This window comes from Pocillopora damicornis, chromosome 5, assembly GCF_964200805.1.
Source record: "Pocillopora damicornis chromosome 5, jaPocDami1.2, whole genome shotgun sequence".
NCBI lineage: Eukaryota > Metazoa > Cnidaria > Anthozoa > Scleractinia > Pocilloporidae > Pocillopora > Pocillopora damicornis.
The window spans coordinates 27,493,602-27,509,674 of record NC_142674.1 but is presented as its reverse complement, the minus strand read 5'-3'; the positions used below and the strand labels follow the sequence as shown (position 1 = coordinate 27,509,674).

The 16,073-nt window shown below is 37.6% G+C and overlaps 2 protein-coding genes across 2 annotated transcripts; both read left to right on the top strand.

Moving 5' to 3' along the window:
- The first annotated feature begins 1,578 nt into the window (after positions 1 to 1,578).
- On the top strand, positions 1,579 to 6,891 carry LOC149046292 (peroxidasin-like). Its single transcript, XM_089207839.1, has 6 exons — positions 1,579 to 1,770; positions 2,039 to 2,080; positions 2,389 to 2,637; positions 3,725 to 3,997; positions 5,772 to 6,053; positions 6,515 to 6,891. The coding sequence occupies exons 1-6, from the start codon at positions 1,671 to 1,673 to the stop codon at positions 6,889 to 6,891; spliced, it is 1,323 nt and encodes a 440-aa protein (XP_089063965.1). The 5' UTR covers positions 1,579 to 1,670.
- A 2,016-nt stretch (positions 6,892 to 8,907) lies between these two features.
- On the top strand, positions 8,908 to 15,381 carry LOC149046291 (uncharacterized). The gene is made up of 6 exons (XM_089207838.1): positions 8,908 to 8,911; positions 10,225 to 10,409; positions 10,657 to 10,776; positions 11,252 to 11,328; positions 12,628 to 12,724; positions 13,217 to 15,381. Exons 1-6 carry the CDS (start codon positions 8,908 to 8,910, stop codon positions 14,804 to 14,806), a joined length of 2,073 nt encoding a protein of 690 aa, XP_089063964.1. The 3' UTR covers positions 14,807 to 15,381.
- Positions 15,382 to 16,073: the final 692 nt, after the last annotated feature.

The following is a 16,073-nucleotide window of genomic DNA, read 5'->3' as shown; positions in this document are numbered from 1 at the left end:
AACGCTGAAATCCATGTCATCAATGTGTTTTTAGTCTACTTTTATGCTTTATTTTGAATTTTGAGCTCAACTCGTTCTTTCGGTACATTTTTATTGGTAAAGACTTCCATAACTGGCCCCTCATCTTGTGATCTGCTGGTGACAGCTGACGAGGAACATTCGATTTAGCAATGCTAACTTTCTCTACTTCCTGATAGCGACTGAATCTCGTCCAAGACCACAAACAAAAAAGTTCGCGGTGTCTGGAGAATCTTTTTCCAACATCACATTCTTCTCTGGGAAATGTAAATGTGTTTCCATGTGTTGAGAAAGTACTGGAACCTAATTCCTTTCCTAAAAAAATGGGGGAGGGGGGGGGGGTAGAATTTTACGATGAATTGTTATTTCATAACTTAAGCTATGTTATTTAGATCATTCACTGCCCCTCCTTTCTTATCTCATCTTTTCTGTTTAGCCAAAGTGGAAGGTAACTATCAATATCATCCGTTCCTATAAATAAAGAACTCTCCTGTGGCTTAATATACATTATTGACTCTCTGCACCGGCTGATTACTGATCTGCAAATTGCAATCGTGAATAGCAAAGAATTATTTGTGTTTGTATCAGTGACAGTTAGTGATAGCTGGTAATGTCATAATGTTACTATCCAAACGATTTACCGATGTGGACAGTATTAGTATAAAATCAATACCTAAGTTCTGTAATAAATGATATTTGTATAATTATCATCAGATAACAGTCATATGTGGCTGATTGTTTGCTTGATTTAACAAATACTGTCACACAGTTATCGATTTCAATGTAATATATTGACGTACAAACAAACTGGTTTGTTCAAATAAACAAATGAATAGATAAATGGATTAACATCTTTTCAAAATTGTTTTTCTCTTTCACGGCGTTCTTTCCGGATTCATAAGCGGGTGAGTGCGACGAGTTCAGTTTGTTTTTTAAGCTTATGATGTGTTAGTCAAGTATTCCAAGGCTATATTGAGCCACTAATTTACTCATCGAATGTTAATCTTTCTTTTCATGTTCACCTAACATCCTCATCCTAACTGATATAACAGATTGTAAGTAGCCATACTTGAACTATCATTTATCAGTAGGCAGGATAAAGGGTCGATAAAGATGGTTGAACAAACAAATGGATCCCAATAGAGGGATTCAGACAGGATACTCTTCTCTGTTGATCAGAGGATGTGTGGACAAAGATGTTGCATAGAAATAAAACTTTTAATTGTTACAAGAATTTAATTTCAACGTTTCAGGCTTCTGCCATATACTGGTGGAACTTTTACAGTAAAGTTGAAAATTAGAAATTGAAAACGTTAAAATCCTAGTTTGTTTCTTTTAACATTTTTGCACAGTCATCCATTTGAGCAATAGAAAACAGTGTCACTCTCCCTGGCTTATAACATGATAAATCTTTGACAGATGTTGAGACAACACCAATGACGCTTTTAAATAGGGGACTGTGAGCTGGGTGATTTAAAAGCTTCAAGCCATTAATCTTTTTTAATTTGGAAATGTTAGCTCGAAGTCTCCTTGGAAATTAGAAACTGGGGATATAAACGATAATAATTATGTATTTTGGTATCCTTTATGACAAGATGCAGATTAATGCAGCAAAGGAAGAAAACGGCATAGGTAGAGTGATAATATGACATATGACTCTATGCGCACAACTTATTGTTTTCAAAGGTTGTATGGCATGGTCATCTTGGAAAGGCGGCTGTAAAGAGTGTGGTCGGTACCGCCAAAGAGTCGGTAAGTGACAAGAGGGAGTTTTTAAGAATTTGTGACTCGAAAGTGCAATGGCTGGTTTTCGCCATTGTTTTACAACTTCCCAAAACTATACATTATTTATAAGCTTTTATTCAATTGGATCAATTCTTATGTATAGATTGCAATGATAATTAGGCAGGAACCTTCAGCAGTTATTGGCAATGGATGTTTTCTTTACTAGAAATAAGATGACTTTATCTCCAACCATTTATTACTTTTAAAAGAGATATCTGGATAACCTTACTTCTAGAATTTAACTGCTCAAGAACTCAGGAATCACGGCCTTGTATATGTAAGTGGTTTTATGTATGAGGAGAAAGTAAAGGACTCAATTGTTGGTAGAAAATGCTGCACAGATATCCTTCATTTGTTCTTTTATTAAACGTCAAACTCTTTGCTTAATATACATTCGTTTTATCAACAGTGTTAGTAATTTAGATTGGCCACCGTAAAATTATCAAAGTTGACGTTTCAAGCGTTAGCTCTGACAAAGCGCTAACGGTCGAAACGTTAGCTTAGAAGTTTCTATTCTCATTTTCTAATTTTTCTTTTCATACTTTCACCTTGTTTTTAAATTGTACTATTGAATTCTATGCCCAGGTCCTCCTGAAATTAGTACTGAGCTCAAGAATCAGTCGGTTGCCTATCACTCGTCGCTTGAGTTCATTTGCTCTCGAAGCGGTTTCCCTACACCCGAGATACTCTGGACTAAGGATGGGGTGAATTGCGGTAACAAAAACACTCTCACGATTCGCCAAGCGAGATTGGAAGACTCTGGTCAATACACTTGCAGCGCCAAAAACAGCGAAGGAAGCAAAAACTCAACTTTCTGGATTGAAGTGGCGGGAGGTACGGTTCTTATTTACAAATAGAAAGAACTGAAGTCGATAATCAATTTGGATCTTTGGTTGAATAAGGATAAAATCGTTTCTATGATACCAAGTCAAATTTAAGGACTTGAAACCACAAGAGTTTCAAAATTGACTAAAAATAATAAAAAAGTTCTCAATTGATGATAACATTTAAAGGGCGAGAACATGCCAACTTATCAAATGTAAATGAATTTCGTGATCAGACATTTACTTAATTTTGGGGCAGTTTAAACAGATTGCCTTTTGGAGCGTCGGGCAATTTTGACTTTATAGATATCCCCATGTTTTGTCACGGCATTTATTATAAAAGTCCGTTAAAATTTTTTAATTACCTTTTTTTCTGCTTCTTAAATAACAATGACTGACAAGTCATGATTTCATGTACATTTTTTAGAAAAGCAAAAATGTCGAAGTGGCTATCAGTGCATTGTTATTTAAGTATTTATTACTGAAGTTGGAAAGCGAAACATCCATGTAAACTTTTCATTGAGTTGAAATTTGAAAACTCAGCGACCAAAACTGAAAAGAAATACATGAAAATAATGCCGCTGTTACATCTCCATGAACTTGTACTCTTGCTACAACGGACGATCTGAGTGTTTAAAATGAAAGATTTAACGTTATGTTTTCATGGAATGCAAACCTTTTAACCATTAGTATTTGGGTATTCTTCAAAGTAAATGTGTACTTTGAACTCAGAGAAACTGGTAATCCTTGAACATGGTAGCACGGGGTGTTTATATTACACCTAACAACCAGTAGGAAAAGAATGAAGAAATTAATAAATAGGTGACTAAATTGTTACCTCCTGGGTTGTTGCTAAGATAGGAAATCTTTTAAGGAAATAAAAGAATGTTTTGATGTCACATCGGGCTGACTTATACCTTCCTATATCAAAAGTGAAGAAAACTAATTTCAAAATAACCTTGGATTAAAAATAGACCTGGCAATAACGTAATTTGCTTTTATTTCGAAACTAGTTAACTTAGGGTTGGATAAGGGAGGGGGGAGAGGGGGTTAAAATGAAAAATGCTTGTTTAGCTTGGTGATCTTTTTACTTCAAGTCTCTCCCCAGATCATTCAGCCTCCGAAAAGCCAATTTCTTACGGAAGGATACCCTGTAAACCTTAGTTGTGTAGCCTCGGGTATTCCAACACCAACCTTGGTCTGGACTTTTAATAATGGTGACCTGCCATCTGGTATCAATCAAACCGATCACGAAGGAGAATCATTCCTAGTTTCGCCAAGTGTCACGAAAGGGATGAATGGGACTTACAAGTGTACAGCAAAAAACAAAGCAAACACAATCAGTTCCTCAGCAACTCTGCATGTTTATGGTAAGTTTAGTTATAATGATATTGATGATGATAATGACTACGACGACGATAAGGACGTTGATGATGACGATGATAATGTTGAAGATGAAGAAGAGAAATAGGAAGAGAAGAAATAAAGACAGAAAAATGAACTTGTAAATCCATGGCAATGGCTACGGAGAAAAGGAACAGCGCAAAGAGAATTTAGGCAAACTCGGCCCAGTTGTATAAAGGGCAGATAACGCTATCTAAAGGTTAAATATTTTATCCGGTCAATGTGTGACAGCAAAACGTAAAGCGTTCTCCACTAGATAGAGTTTTATCCAGTGGATAGTGTTATCCACTCTTCGAGCAACCGGGGCCTGACCTTCAAAAACCTGGTGATATCAATGCTTAATACTTATGTCCTTGGATCTTTATGGTTACACACGCAAAGAACTGCGTAAACCTGGGTAGGAAAGAAACGCTAAGGAAAAAGGACAGGTGATGGCACAACAGAGAGTTGACTGATTCCAAATACTTGACGATTTGCAATGTACTTTCAAGCTGGAAAAATCTGAAGAAGAGAATTCCGAGACGGAGAGATCCAGAATCTCAGAAGAAAGCGAAAAGGAAGCGAGACGCAAAAGCCAAAGTTACATACGACACACGATTGTATTCTCTACATTGAGAAACAAAACTAGAACAGAGGAAACTACTTAAAGCGAATACGCTTCTATCCGTGACCGAAATCGGAGGTCGAATAACGATTAAGCATTCGAAAGAATTCCCTCGCATCCTCAATTCTCTTAGATCTCTCCGCGAAGTCGATTTATGGCTTTTTTTAAATCGCAATGTTACTTAGCCAAGGAGGATGGAGAATATCACAGAGTCAAGATTTACGGATTTACACGCTGAAAAAGCACGAAGTAAATTTTCTTCCCAAGTTTCCGTCTGTAACATTATAAAAATCGGCTTTCAGGACTGTTTATTAAACCAAAGATGACTGAGGAACCTCTGTGGAGAATTATGCGGAATAGAAAGCATGCAGAGCAAAAACACAAAAGAGGAAACAGGGAGTCGGTTTGTACCAGAAATCTCATTGGTTAGCTGCGCACACCTGTTCGATTTCCGATACTACCAACTTATGTATAAACTACCATATGGAGAGACTTTCCAAGAAGTATTTTCTATCGATTGAAATGTCATAACAGCTCTTGATTCTAGTTCCGTCTATGATACCCATAATTTATCCATGGAAATTTAACCGTGTCAGCTTGAGAAAATGTTGTAAGTCCACTCGAGAAAATGTAGTAAGTCCACTCTCCTCAGGAAGTGATAGAAAACCACCTGATGAAGTTATTGTATTACTTTAGAATTTAGACGGACGATCATCTACTTGAAATCACACCCGATACCGCAGTGCTGGAAAAGTAAGAAACTTCGTGTTGCATGACCCTCTTGCTGTGTCCTTTTGATACAAGGGTGCAGAAAAAAGAACAAGATAAGATGGAACATTATAAAGACCTTAATTTAGAAGTTCAGCGGAGGATCTGGGTCGGTTGAAACAGTAACCAGGAAATTTTAAACATAAGGGCTTCAAGCTTGTTCTGAAACTCTTTCTAAACCTCACGAAACTCACGAGGAAACACTTTTCTTTTTTTTCTTTTCACTTAAAGCAAACTGTTCGAAGCATTCCTATAGAGGTCGCATTTGACTCGTTTTGTTTCCATGTTTGTTTTTGGGGTGTTTCTAATGCAGTTGAAGGTTTAATGTGACACTAGCATTCTAACGAATTGCCCCTTCTTCAACGCAGGAAAAGCCTCTGCTCAAGTTGTTTCAGAGAAATACATAACACTCATTAAAGGATATGCCCTGGCATTGACCTGCAAAGTCAACGAAGAAACAATGAACATCACGTGGAAAAAAGATGGAGAAACAATAACAGAAAGAGCAGTTATAGAAACACGATTAGACGAGACAAAGAGTAGACTTGCTCTTACTGAAGTTCTGGAAGAGGACAGTGGTGAATATTCTTGTGAAGCACGTAACAAGCCAGGAACTGTGGCTCGCTCTGTTGTGATGGTAAATGTCAAAGGTAAGCTGTTTAAGGAACTACATATAATTTTAGTAATTAACTATGTAAGGTCATTATTATAAAATGCACCTCCGCTTTTTAAGTTCCTCACAAACTTTTCCAGTGGTTTTTTGGTCTTCTGGGAACTAGAAATTTGAATTTAATTAAATTTGAAAGAGATTTAAAAAAAACTATTTTAAAACGAATTTGAAACAGTAGCAGTATGCTGCACATATTCTATAATTCTTTCACCAATCTTTCTCTTTCTGTCTGCCTGTTTTTGTAAATTAACACATCTGCGTCTGTTTTCCCAAAGGTTAATCCCGGCCACCCAACGCGAGTAACGAACAACGTGAATTATTGGAAAAAAAAAATTAGCTTTCTATCTGGATAGTTGGTGATATTAATTTTTATTCTTAATGCTGACCAGCAAATTACTTTCCTACTAAGCTTCTTCTATTATTATGTTTCGGGAAATTCAGAGGCTCCCTCCAGCAGCTCACCTCCCTCCAGCAGCTCATCTTCCTCCAGCAGCTCACCTCCCTCCAGCAGCTCATCTTCCTCCAGCAGCTCACTGGAGTGGTACTACATTGGGGGACCTTTGGCTGCTGTCGTTTTTCTACTGGCGCTCATTTCATACATTAAAAAACGGCGTGAGACAGGTAAAATGTTACCATACGAAAATAAAATGTCTTCATATGGCAGATTGTGGCTTTTAATACGTCAGTGTTTTGGAGCACGAAGGAGCTATTTAAAGCAGGTCATATTGTGCATTTCCAGCGCTGATTTTGAAGGTCCCTCTACAGTCCCGGCAAAGGCCATTACTAATCAAATTACAAAAACATTACAAATTATATGAAACTAATTACCATGACAACCCACCTTAATCCTTCTCCTGTTGTTTGACAACAGAGTCAAATATAAGTTACACGTGGTTTCTGAGTCGCAAGCTTTAATTTAGTTAATGATGTCATTCTTACTCACAACGAAGCGATTTCTTTCATCTGTTTCCACACATCCTTTGACAATAGCCCCACCTGAGGTGCCACCTAGGCTGCGGTAAGTGAATTCCCTTTTTAATGCTCAATGTCTGAACGTGTGGTTATTTCCGAAGTTTCTAACTCTTGAATAAGTCTCAGTAGAGTAGTGATAAGCGCCACTGCTGAGTAAATACGTCTTTTTTTTTCTGTTCGGACTGACTATGTTCACCATTAAGAGCACACTGGCCAAAATAAAAGGTTTTTTATTTCGAACCAGCAGCAGTTTTCGAAGCCGTTCTTATCAAATGGCAATCAAATGTTTCCTAACATCCTGTCTGTTTTGGATTCGTCCGTCCTTCACTTATTTTGACATCTTGTTTAGTACCTTTTTTTTTTGTTACCAGTACGCAAGGTTGTGGGTGGCGTACTTTTAAAGAAGAAGAGAAGCTTTGACCCTTCGTCACTCTTTTAGCTTTGTTACAGAAACTACAGTTGAAATACACTCGGAGTCTTGTAGACCGATTTATAATAATATTACTCGATGTATCGATTGTCGACAATACTTCGGATGGTTTTAATTAGTATTTAATTTCTCGCGTAGGAGGCACGATATTTATATGACGTAAAATGCCGAAAAACACAGTCGGCGCTAAGTTTATTCAATAAAATCTCCTCTCTGGGTCGATGCGTTCAGTAAATTAGTATCTAAATTTCACCTATTTCAATAATTTTTTCATTGGCAAGTGATAATTTTCTGAAGCACCCGGAAATAAAAACGAAAATAAAAAAATTAAAGTGAAAATAAAGAGGATATCTTTACCACGTTACGTTAAACCAGATTCAAAGAAGGAAAAGATAGATAGGTAACACAGATAGTTAAAGTCTTGTTTTCATCTGCAATTATTCAGTGAAGGGGACGATGAAGTTGAGATGGATCAGCTGAACGTAAACACAGATGGATGGGAGATTGCAGTTGACCGCCTGATCCTTCGCGAGCATATTGGCAGAGGGGCATTCGGTTCAGTGTGGCGAGCGCTACTGGGTCGTTCTCGAGGCAGACTTGGAAATCGCACGGTTGCTGCGAAATGCTTCCTACGTAAGTACTTACTTACAAAGCTTGATTAAACTATCCTTTATTAATTTTTTGAGTAATATATCTTAATAAAGGGCATTCACTCAGAATATACTTTATTAACGTACTTGATACATAACATGGATAGCTTAAAAACTGTGCGCAGTTAAAATGATTTACCAGCTGGCATGTCAAATTGTTAGCGGATGGTTCCCCGGGGGATCGGTTGTTAAGTCTTTTGTCATACAACGCTACTACCATACAACAGAACACGAATATCATTTGAAGTATTAGAAGCTGTGGAGAAAAATGAAAATTTATTGGTTAAATTGCATTCAAGCGAATAAAAGCGGAAAATACCATAATACTGAAAATGTCACTCCGTGGTGTATTTTGTAAAATTGCTCGCTTAGAAACTTTTGATGGGAAATAATGTCATGTGACCTCAAAGAAACCTAGAGGGGGTGAGTCTGGCGCAAAAAGCTCAGAGCCATTTGCCAGTCTAGTGGTGGTAGTATGATCTTCTTCCGCTGGAAAAGCTGAACGTCATAACGCAATAGAACTTGTATGAAGCGGTCACCTTGTAATAAGCGGTCGGTTTTCAAAGTATCGAAACTTTCCTCCTTTGCTTATAGTGCTTTTTATATCAAACAGTTGTGGTCACCCTTTTCTAAGTCCCAACAGCCTATTTTTAATGTTCCTTAACTGTATTGAACGGTCACTAAAGCGGAAGTACTCAAATAAAATTAAGAATAATCTTTCAAGTAAAATTGAATCCAGGTTTATCTCCCGAAATCAATGTTAGTAATATTTTTGAGCGAGGATGGGTATGTTAAGTGGTCCGTGATGGCATAGAGTGGCGTTTTTAAACTTTTATCAATAGTAGCCCTATTCCGTGGTGCCTATATTAAACGGTCAACCATTTCCCGTGCGTGACCGCTAAATACAGGTTCGACTGTAACAAGCTTATAGAGTCAAACGAATTTAGAATAATTCTGGAAATGCTAAGGAATTATTGTAGTTTTTAGTAAGATAAAAGCAAGGATTATGTACCATATGAACGGTAGGAAACAAGAGGGCACAAACAGAGCATATCTTTAATAAAAATTGTCTCAAATATCTATTCGACCGACTATTAGGCATTATAACAGGTGCAATTTCAAGGCTTAATTGCGTCTCTACTTTTGTAAGTTGTCTGTAAACAATTGCGCGGTCCAATGAGCTTGCCTAGTTAACAACAATGCTCGAGATGTGCAGCGTTTTCTTAGCAAATAATTTTTTCAACAAGGATGAATCTCCTTTTGAAATTTCATGTTCAATATAACTGAACAAGACGGCTAACTGACATTTTTGTGGCAAGTATGGATTATATGGGGTTTAGAAAACTAACTTTTTTTTATGTAGACCAAATTTATTAGAAGTTGCGCTGGTAATATAGCACTTAGTATACAAAAATGTTTACCACATAATTGTGTCTCTCTTGACATGCAAAGTTTGTTTGTTTATCTAATTTTTGTGTGGTTTCCCAGCAATCTCCGGAGAGAAAGGAAGGAAGGCCCTGCTGAGAGAGATCGAGTTATTAAAACTCTTTGGAAGGGAGGGCCATGAAAATGTTGTTAAGTTCATTGGTTGTGTTACAGTTGGAGGTAATCAGCTATTGTTATGAATATTATCAACTAATTCACAGTAACGATAAAAACATATCCGACGTCAACCAGTATTGCTTAGATGGTGTACTAATTCAAGGGTTATTTCCATTTTTTGTCTAATCTAAAGAAATTTACTTCGCACTGTATGTAGACCATTTTACTTGGAAGATTTAAGCTCTAAAATTTATACGCTAATTGTGATAATAGTTTTAACTTACGATGGGAAGTCTCTGTCTATTTATCTGCCATCCCTATTTTTCTGCCTTTCTGTTTATCTGTCTGTCTGTCCATCTCTCTGTGTGTCTGTCTGTATTTCTGTATCTGCTGTATGTGTCCATCCGTTTTCTATCTGCGTTTTTCCCTCTTTGACTTTCCCTCTCTTTCTTAGATATAACCAAATGTATAAGTAGATAAAGCATGTACAATTCAAACACATTTTGCAACTTCTGCACTGCTTGCCGTAAAATAATTTTCTTGTTTTTCCCTTTTAGCTCAGCCAATACTTATCATGGAGTACCTGTGGCGAGGTGACTTACTGGGTTATCTCAGAAAATCCAGGGGGGTTTTCGACCAATACCATCATGGGGTCGGAGGGGTCGACCTCTTGACAACATATGACATGGTGCTGTTTGCTAAACAGATCGCACATGGCATGACTTTTCTCGCGTCCAGAGGGGTAAGTGCTCAAACTCTTTCTGGTTAGTATGTGATCCTGCATGTGTTAAAAAGGCGTGACTTGCAAATCGTCAAAAGAATATTCTGTACAGATAAAAAGGTCCGGCACATTAGAATCACTATTTCAGAGAGAAATGGTTTGACATTAGCATGATGTTAAACTTTCTACCTATATTTTGTTTTTTATTTTATGTAGTTTATAAAAGTCCCTTTTGGCAGATCATATCATTTTTTGATTTCGATTTCAGATAATTCATCGCGATCTTGCAGCTCGTAACATCCTTCTTGATGAGCATCGTGTCTGCAAGTTGACTGACTTTGGGCTCTCTTATCAGGATTTCAAATACGGCCCAGGAAATGCGAAGAAGGTAAATTTCAGAATTTTTTCATCATTTAGTCAATTGGTTTTGGGGCAGCTAGTATGGAAGATAAAAATGTGAAGAATTTAAATATTATTGTCCTCACAAACCTTTCTTTTCAGTTATACAGTTTTACTGCAAAACACATTTCCCTTCAATGGGAAGCCGTTCTAAGCGTATCGAAACTTTCACAGAAAAAAAAAAAATTGTACCTAAGGAGTGAACACAGGAAATAAGAAAACCGGAAGAGATATCGTTCTCTGAATAGCAAAGATACAAACTCGAACGGCAAAGAAACAGGAGATTTAAAGGAAAAGGAGTGTGTGAATTGTTTCCATAGAATTTGTACAAAGGTGTCTACTGCTCTTGACATTATCGTAAGTCCTCACATCACGGTTTTAATCTTATATGCGAAATATTTTAGAAGTTGTATACAAGGCTCTTTAGATGTCAGATGTCTATAGTATTTTGGTTACTCATCCAGGGATGTATCCCAATCAAATGGACTGCACCCGAGATTCTCTTTGGACATGTGGAACAACTGTCAACCAAAAGCGATGTGTACGTACTGTATTGGTTATTATCAACATATATTCCAAGAGTGAACATTTTTACGATTCTACCTTAACTTAGCGAGGAAAACTAGAATATTCAGTGATCTATTGATTAGAGGGTCATTAAGAAACGTCAAGCTGGGAAACAGCTGAGGTTACAGCTGTAGAATGAGACTTTACATGAATGTTAAGTTTAACGAGCAATATCCAAAATCTGATTAAGATAAGAACAGACGGATGAAAGGATGAGTGGATAATCAAACAAATAAATATGGCGTTTTCTGTTAAGGAGGTTGCTTATATATGTTTTGATGGCATGTTTTTAAACATCCCAAGTATCTGAGTGATTATAATCTTTCTACCCCAGTTGAGATATATGGTCATCCTTCTATTTCTTTGACAGGTGGTCCTACGGCATCGTCCTGTATGAAATCTTCACTGTCGGTACTTAACTTGTTTGTTACTTTACATTCAGGAAATATACCTGCCGAGATTGCACGCACAATTACTAATTGATGAGTGATACCGAGCGAACAAAAGAGCATTGTACGATAGAGAAGTTGAAGCAGTACTCAATGTGGCTGATAAATAAAATTATGACGATGCATAACAACTTGACATAAAACTTAAGTTTAAGTAGAACTGAAAGTATTTAGTACATTATTGAAAAACCTTAAATCCATCGCTACACTTAAATTTGTTTTTTTTACAGTACTCTATCATCTGATGTAAAATCGAAATCTATTTCAGCAATTAATTGTCGTTTTCACAGAAGAATAATTTCGATCGCCCCGAGAGGAATGAAAGTGATTACAACAAAAAGAGTGTGCTTTTTAGGCGAACAGAAAAAAACATTATTTTTCCACACGAGGCATTCCTTACGAAGGATGGTCTCAATCCACGACAATGAAAAAAATCGAAGAAGGTTATCGTCTGCCAAAGCCTGAACATATCGACGACAGTTTGTAAGTGTTGCTTCCTCTGTGTGGAATGTTATATAAGTCAAAAGCAATATCGATTGCTGCTGTGGTCAGGTGTTTTTGATACTCTTGGTCTGAATAAGAAGTCTTCCTAAGAAATTAATCTTATCTTGTCAATACAAAAATTTAAATGAAAAGTTGTTGAGTCCGAATAAAGAATACGGTAGGTTTTTCATCACAGAATTCGTTTGAGCTGCAATGTAATGAGATAAACTTAGCATTTCAGTTATTTTTGTAACTAGTTGTGGTTTCTCAACTTTGCTACTTGCAATATTAGTGCCTATCGCGGAATTACTGTGATCATATGTCCCTGTGTTTTTCTATAGATACGCGGTGATGTTAAACTGCTGGAAATACGAAAGCGGCAGCCGGCCACACTTTGTGAAGCTCTACCAAACAATGGATACATATATTAAAACAAAGGTTTGCCATACAGCGTCTAATTCAGGATATACTTCAGCAATTGAAATTGGTACCCTACTAAGTCAATTGCGAATTTCTTTTCTCGTCAATGTGATGTCAAACGCATTAACTACCCAGCCGCTAACAATTTGTGAATTCAGTTTCATCATGAACCAATGTTACTTTTTAAACATATGCAAGTGTGGTTACGTCATGTCAGTCTGGATCATCCGTATTTTCCCTCTGTTGTCTACACACAAGAAAGAACGGAACAAATCTTAAAATAACACTTTTAGAAAACTTTGACATAAAGGGAGACCTTACCTGACTTTTATTCTTATCAATTCATGCAAGTACTAATGGTTCTTGTCTTTGTGATTGATATCTGATCTGCTCTTTTTTTGTCTTTTTAGTGACTCACTTTTGGAATTTCTTTGTTAAATTTTTGAAATTCATTCGTTCAAGATTTTTTAACTCATGCAGTTCTTGATTACCTTCTAATCTTTTTCATAGACATATGTAGATATCTTTGACGATGACAAGTATGATGAGGATAAGTACAACTTTGTCGATGACCGTGGAGCTGTTGCAAACCCAGAAGATGCAGGAGCGGACAAGCTAGGAGCAGCTGCAGCAAATCCCATCTGTGGAGTGGGTGAACACGGTGCTATGGCACATCCCTTTCTGGTTGCAATGGACGATGGCGCTATAGCTTTCCCTTTTGGAATTAACGTAGGAGACGAAGGAGCACCTGCAACAGATCCCGACCGTGAAGTGGGTGAACACGGTGCTACGGCACATTCCTTTGTCATTGCAATAGACGATGGTGCTCAAGCTTTCCCTTTCGCTATCAACGGACAAGATACAGAGGCAGCTGCAGCAAATCTCGCCCATGAAGTGGGTAAGCACGGTGATGCTGCACATTCCTTTGTGGTTGCAATTGACGATGGTGCTACAGCTTTCCCCTTCGCTATTAACTTGCAAGACAAAGGGGCAGCTGCAGCAAATCTCGCCCATGAAGTGGGTAAGCACGGTGCCACTGCAAATCCCTTTGTGGTTGCAATTGACGATAATGCTACAGCCTTCCCCTTCGCTATTAACTTACAAGACAAAGAGGCAGCCGCAGGAAATCTCGCCCGTGAAGTGGGTAAGCACGGTGCTACGGCACATCCCTCTATGGTTGAAATTGACGATGGTGCTTCAGCTTTCCCTCTCAGAATCAAAGTAGAAGAAGAAGGTTGCGCAGCATACCCTTTTGAGAGTGATAAGAAAGATATGGATGCCCAAGCGTACCCTTTGGAGAGTGATACTTTACCATATCTTAGCGAGAACGAGGAAGAAGATGTTGATGACTCCGAGTGCCCTCTTGCGATTGAGGAAGAAGAAATTGATGACTACGAGTGCCCTCTTGCGATTGAGGAAGAAGAAATTGATCCTTTACCATCCTCCCTAGTGATGGACCAAAACGGTCTAGATGCTTCAGTATGTCCCCTTGTGACTGACGAAGAAAATTCTGATTCTTTAGCATGCCCCCTAATGGGTGAGGAAGAAGATTCCAATGACTCAGCATGCTCCCCTGTAACTGGGGAAGAAGATTTCGAAGCCACAGGAAGCCTATCTGTTACTGAAAAAGAAGATCCTAACTCTTTAGCACGCTCCGCAAATGAGGTGAACAAACCTGATACCTCACCATTCCCTTGTGTGATGGAGGAAGAAGATCTTGATTCTTTCGAATACAATCCCCTGATCGAAAAAGAAGGCCACAGTGATTCCGTCTTCCCTCCAGATATTCAAATTGATGACGAAGAAGGTGTAACAAGTGAACCTGAAAGTAACGTTGGTTATGAAGGTGCTGTAGCAGTTCAATCTGAAAAGGAGGCAGTAGAAGAAGAACCTGAGACTTGCCAACTAAAGTACACGAAGGATGAACAAGACGATCTTGGAAACTATATGGACGACCAAAGTGATGCTGTAGACCTTCTTGACGGGGAGGCTGGCGTAAAAGAGTATGATGGTAATCAACTTACTGCTGCAGATAAAGACGAAACTGGAAGTGACGAAGACGAGGAGTCATCTGAAGTAACTCCTCTTGTGCAGGACTGAGGCTTAATAGTAGAATTGCTGAACCTCCAAGGTTGTAGTCTTATAATACTCTGTGGTAATTTGTAGTTTAGATTTCGAGAACTTCAGCCTCAATATTTCATAGCTTTTGATTTTAAGATGTAGTTTCTATCGTACTTTTGCTTTATTAATGCTTTGGTAGTGATGATAACCATTTTCATAGTTTATAAATGGAGGTAAGATGGAATTTTCTTGGAAAAAAAAAACTTGTTTATTTACTTCACTTTTGCATTTCTTAGTTTACCGTTTATTCGCTTGGTGCACTTGTCAGTGCTTTGTTGTTGTTATTGACTGTAGCCTGATAGAGACAAGAAAAAAAAAAAAGAAAAAGAAATTGCCGTTAAGATAATTTTTATAACTGATCTAGTCAGAAATTTTGCGTAAATTTGTGAGTATTGTTCCTAGTATAAGTAATATTTCTTAATTTTTTTGTAAGTGCATTGAAGAGAAGAACAATAATGGACATGTTGATCTCTCCCAAGTCACAATGAATATTTACCCTGTTAGGAATAATTAAATTGTTGTAAAGCACTCTCTAAATGCTTCAGTAAACTTATATAAGCTAAACTCGTTTTGTTTACTTCATTCGTTGCAGCAAAATTGCTGGTTCGGATCAGACCACTTTAAGTAAAACAAAGGCATATGCGGATAAATGTCATTAATAAGAGTGGAGACAAAAGAGAGAAAAAGGGAAGGGCGAGGAAATCTAACTGTACATCTGATGGACACAATAAACTAAAACGACAGTTAGGCTCCTTCAAAACACAGTCGAGCCAATATAACAATGGATTCTCATTCAATCATTTTTCAATTTTGTTTTTGCCACGAGCACTTGCATATAAAGCTAACATTGCCTAACCTATTACTTCAACTTTTATCGTGGGGAGAACTGTGCTGATTTTTTAGAGAAACAGGCAACTGCTGTTATTTTCTTACTGTTTTTCGTTGTGTTTCTTGACATGAGGAAGGCCTTTGCCAAGATTAACGATGGCATTTCGGTGTGGCTTAGTTCATCATCAATCCATCTGATAGACAACAAGTAGTGCTCATAAATTCTAAGTTCTCTGACCCTCTGGTCTTTGAATCCAGAGTGCCACAAGTGGTTGTTCTATGACTTGTCTTATTCAGAATATATGTAAATGACTTTTCATATGCCCCTCAATCTTGTTTTACTGAATATTATTGGATGATGCTAAACTTCAGATTTCTTTCCCAGTTCAAGGCTGGGCGAAGACAATAATTTTTTCTG

Excerpts from the sequence above, each read along its gene's own strand:
- LOC149046292 (XM_089207839.1), top strand. The coding sequence starts at position 1,671 with ATGACTCTATGCGCACAACTTATTGTTTTCAAAGGTTGTATGGCATGG. Across the intron at positions 1,771-2,038 it reads TCGGTACCGCCAAAGAGTCG|AATTTAACTGCTCAAGAACT; the intron begins GTAAGTGACAAG and ends CCTTACTTCTAG. Across the intron at positions 2,638-3,724 it reads CTGGATTGAAGTGGCGGGAG|TCTCTCCCCAGATCATTCAG; the intron begins GTACGGTTCTTA and ends TTTTACTTCAAG.
- LOC149046291 (XM_089207838.1), top strand. Across the intron at positions 10,777-11,251 it reads GCCCAGGAAATGCGAAGAAG|GGATGTATCCCAATCAAATG; the intron begins GTAAATTTCAGA and ends TTACTCATCCAG. Across the intron at positions 11,329-12,627 it reads CTGTCAACCAAAAGCGATGT|ATACGCGGTGATGTTAAACT; the intron begins GTACGTACTGTA and ends GTTTTTCTATAG.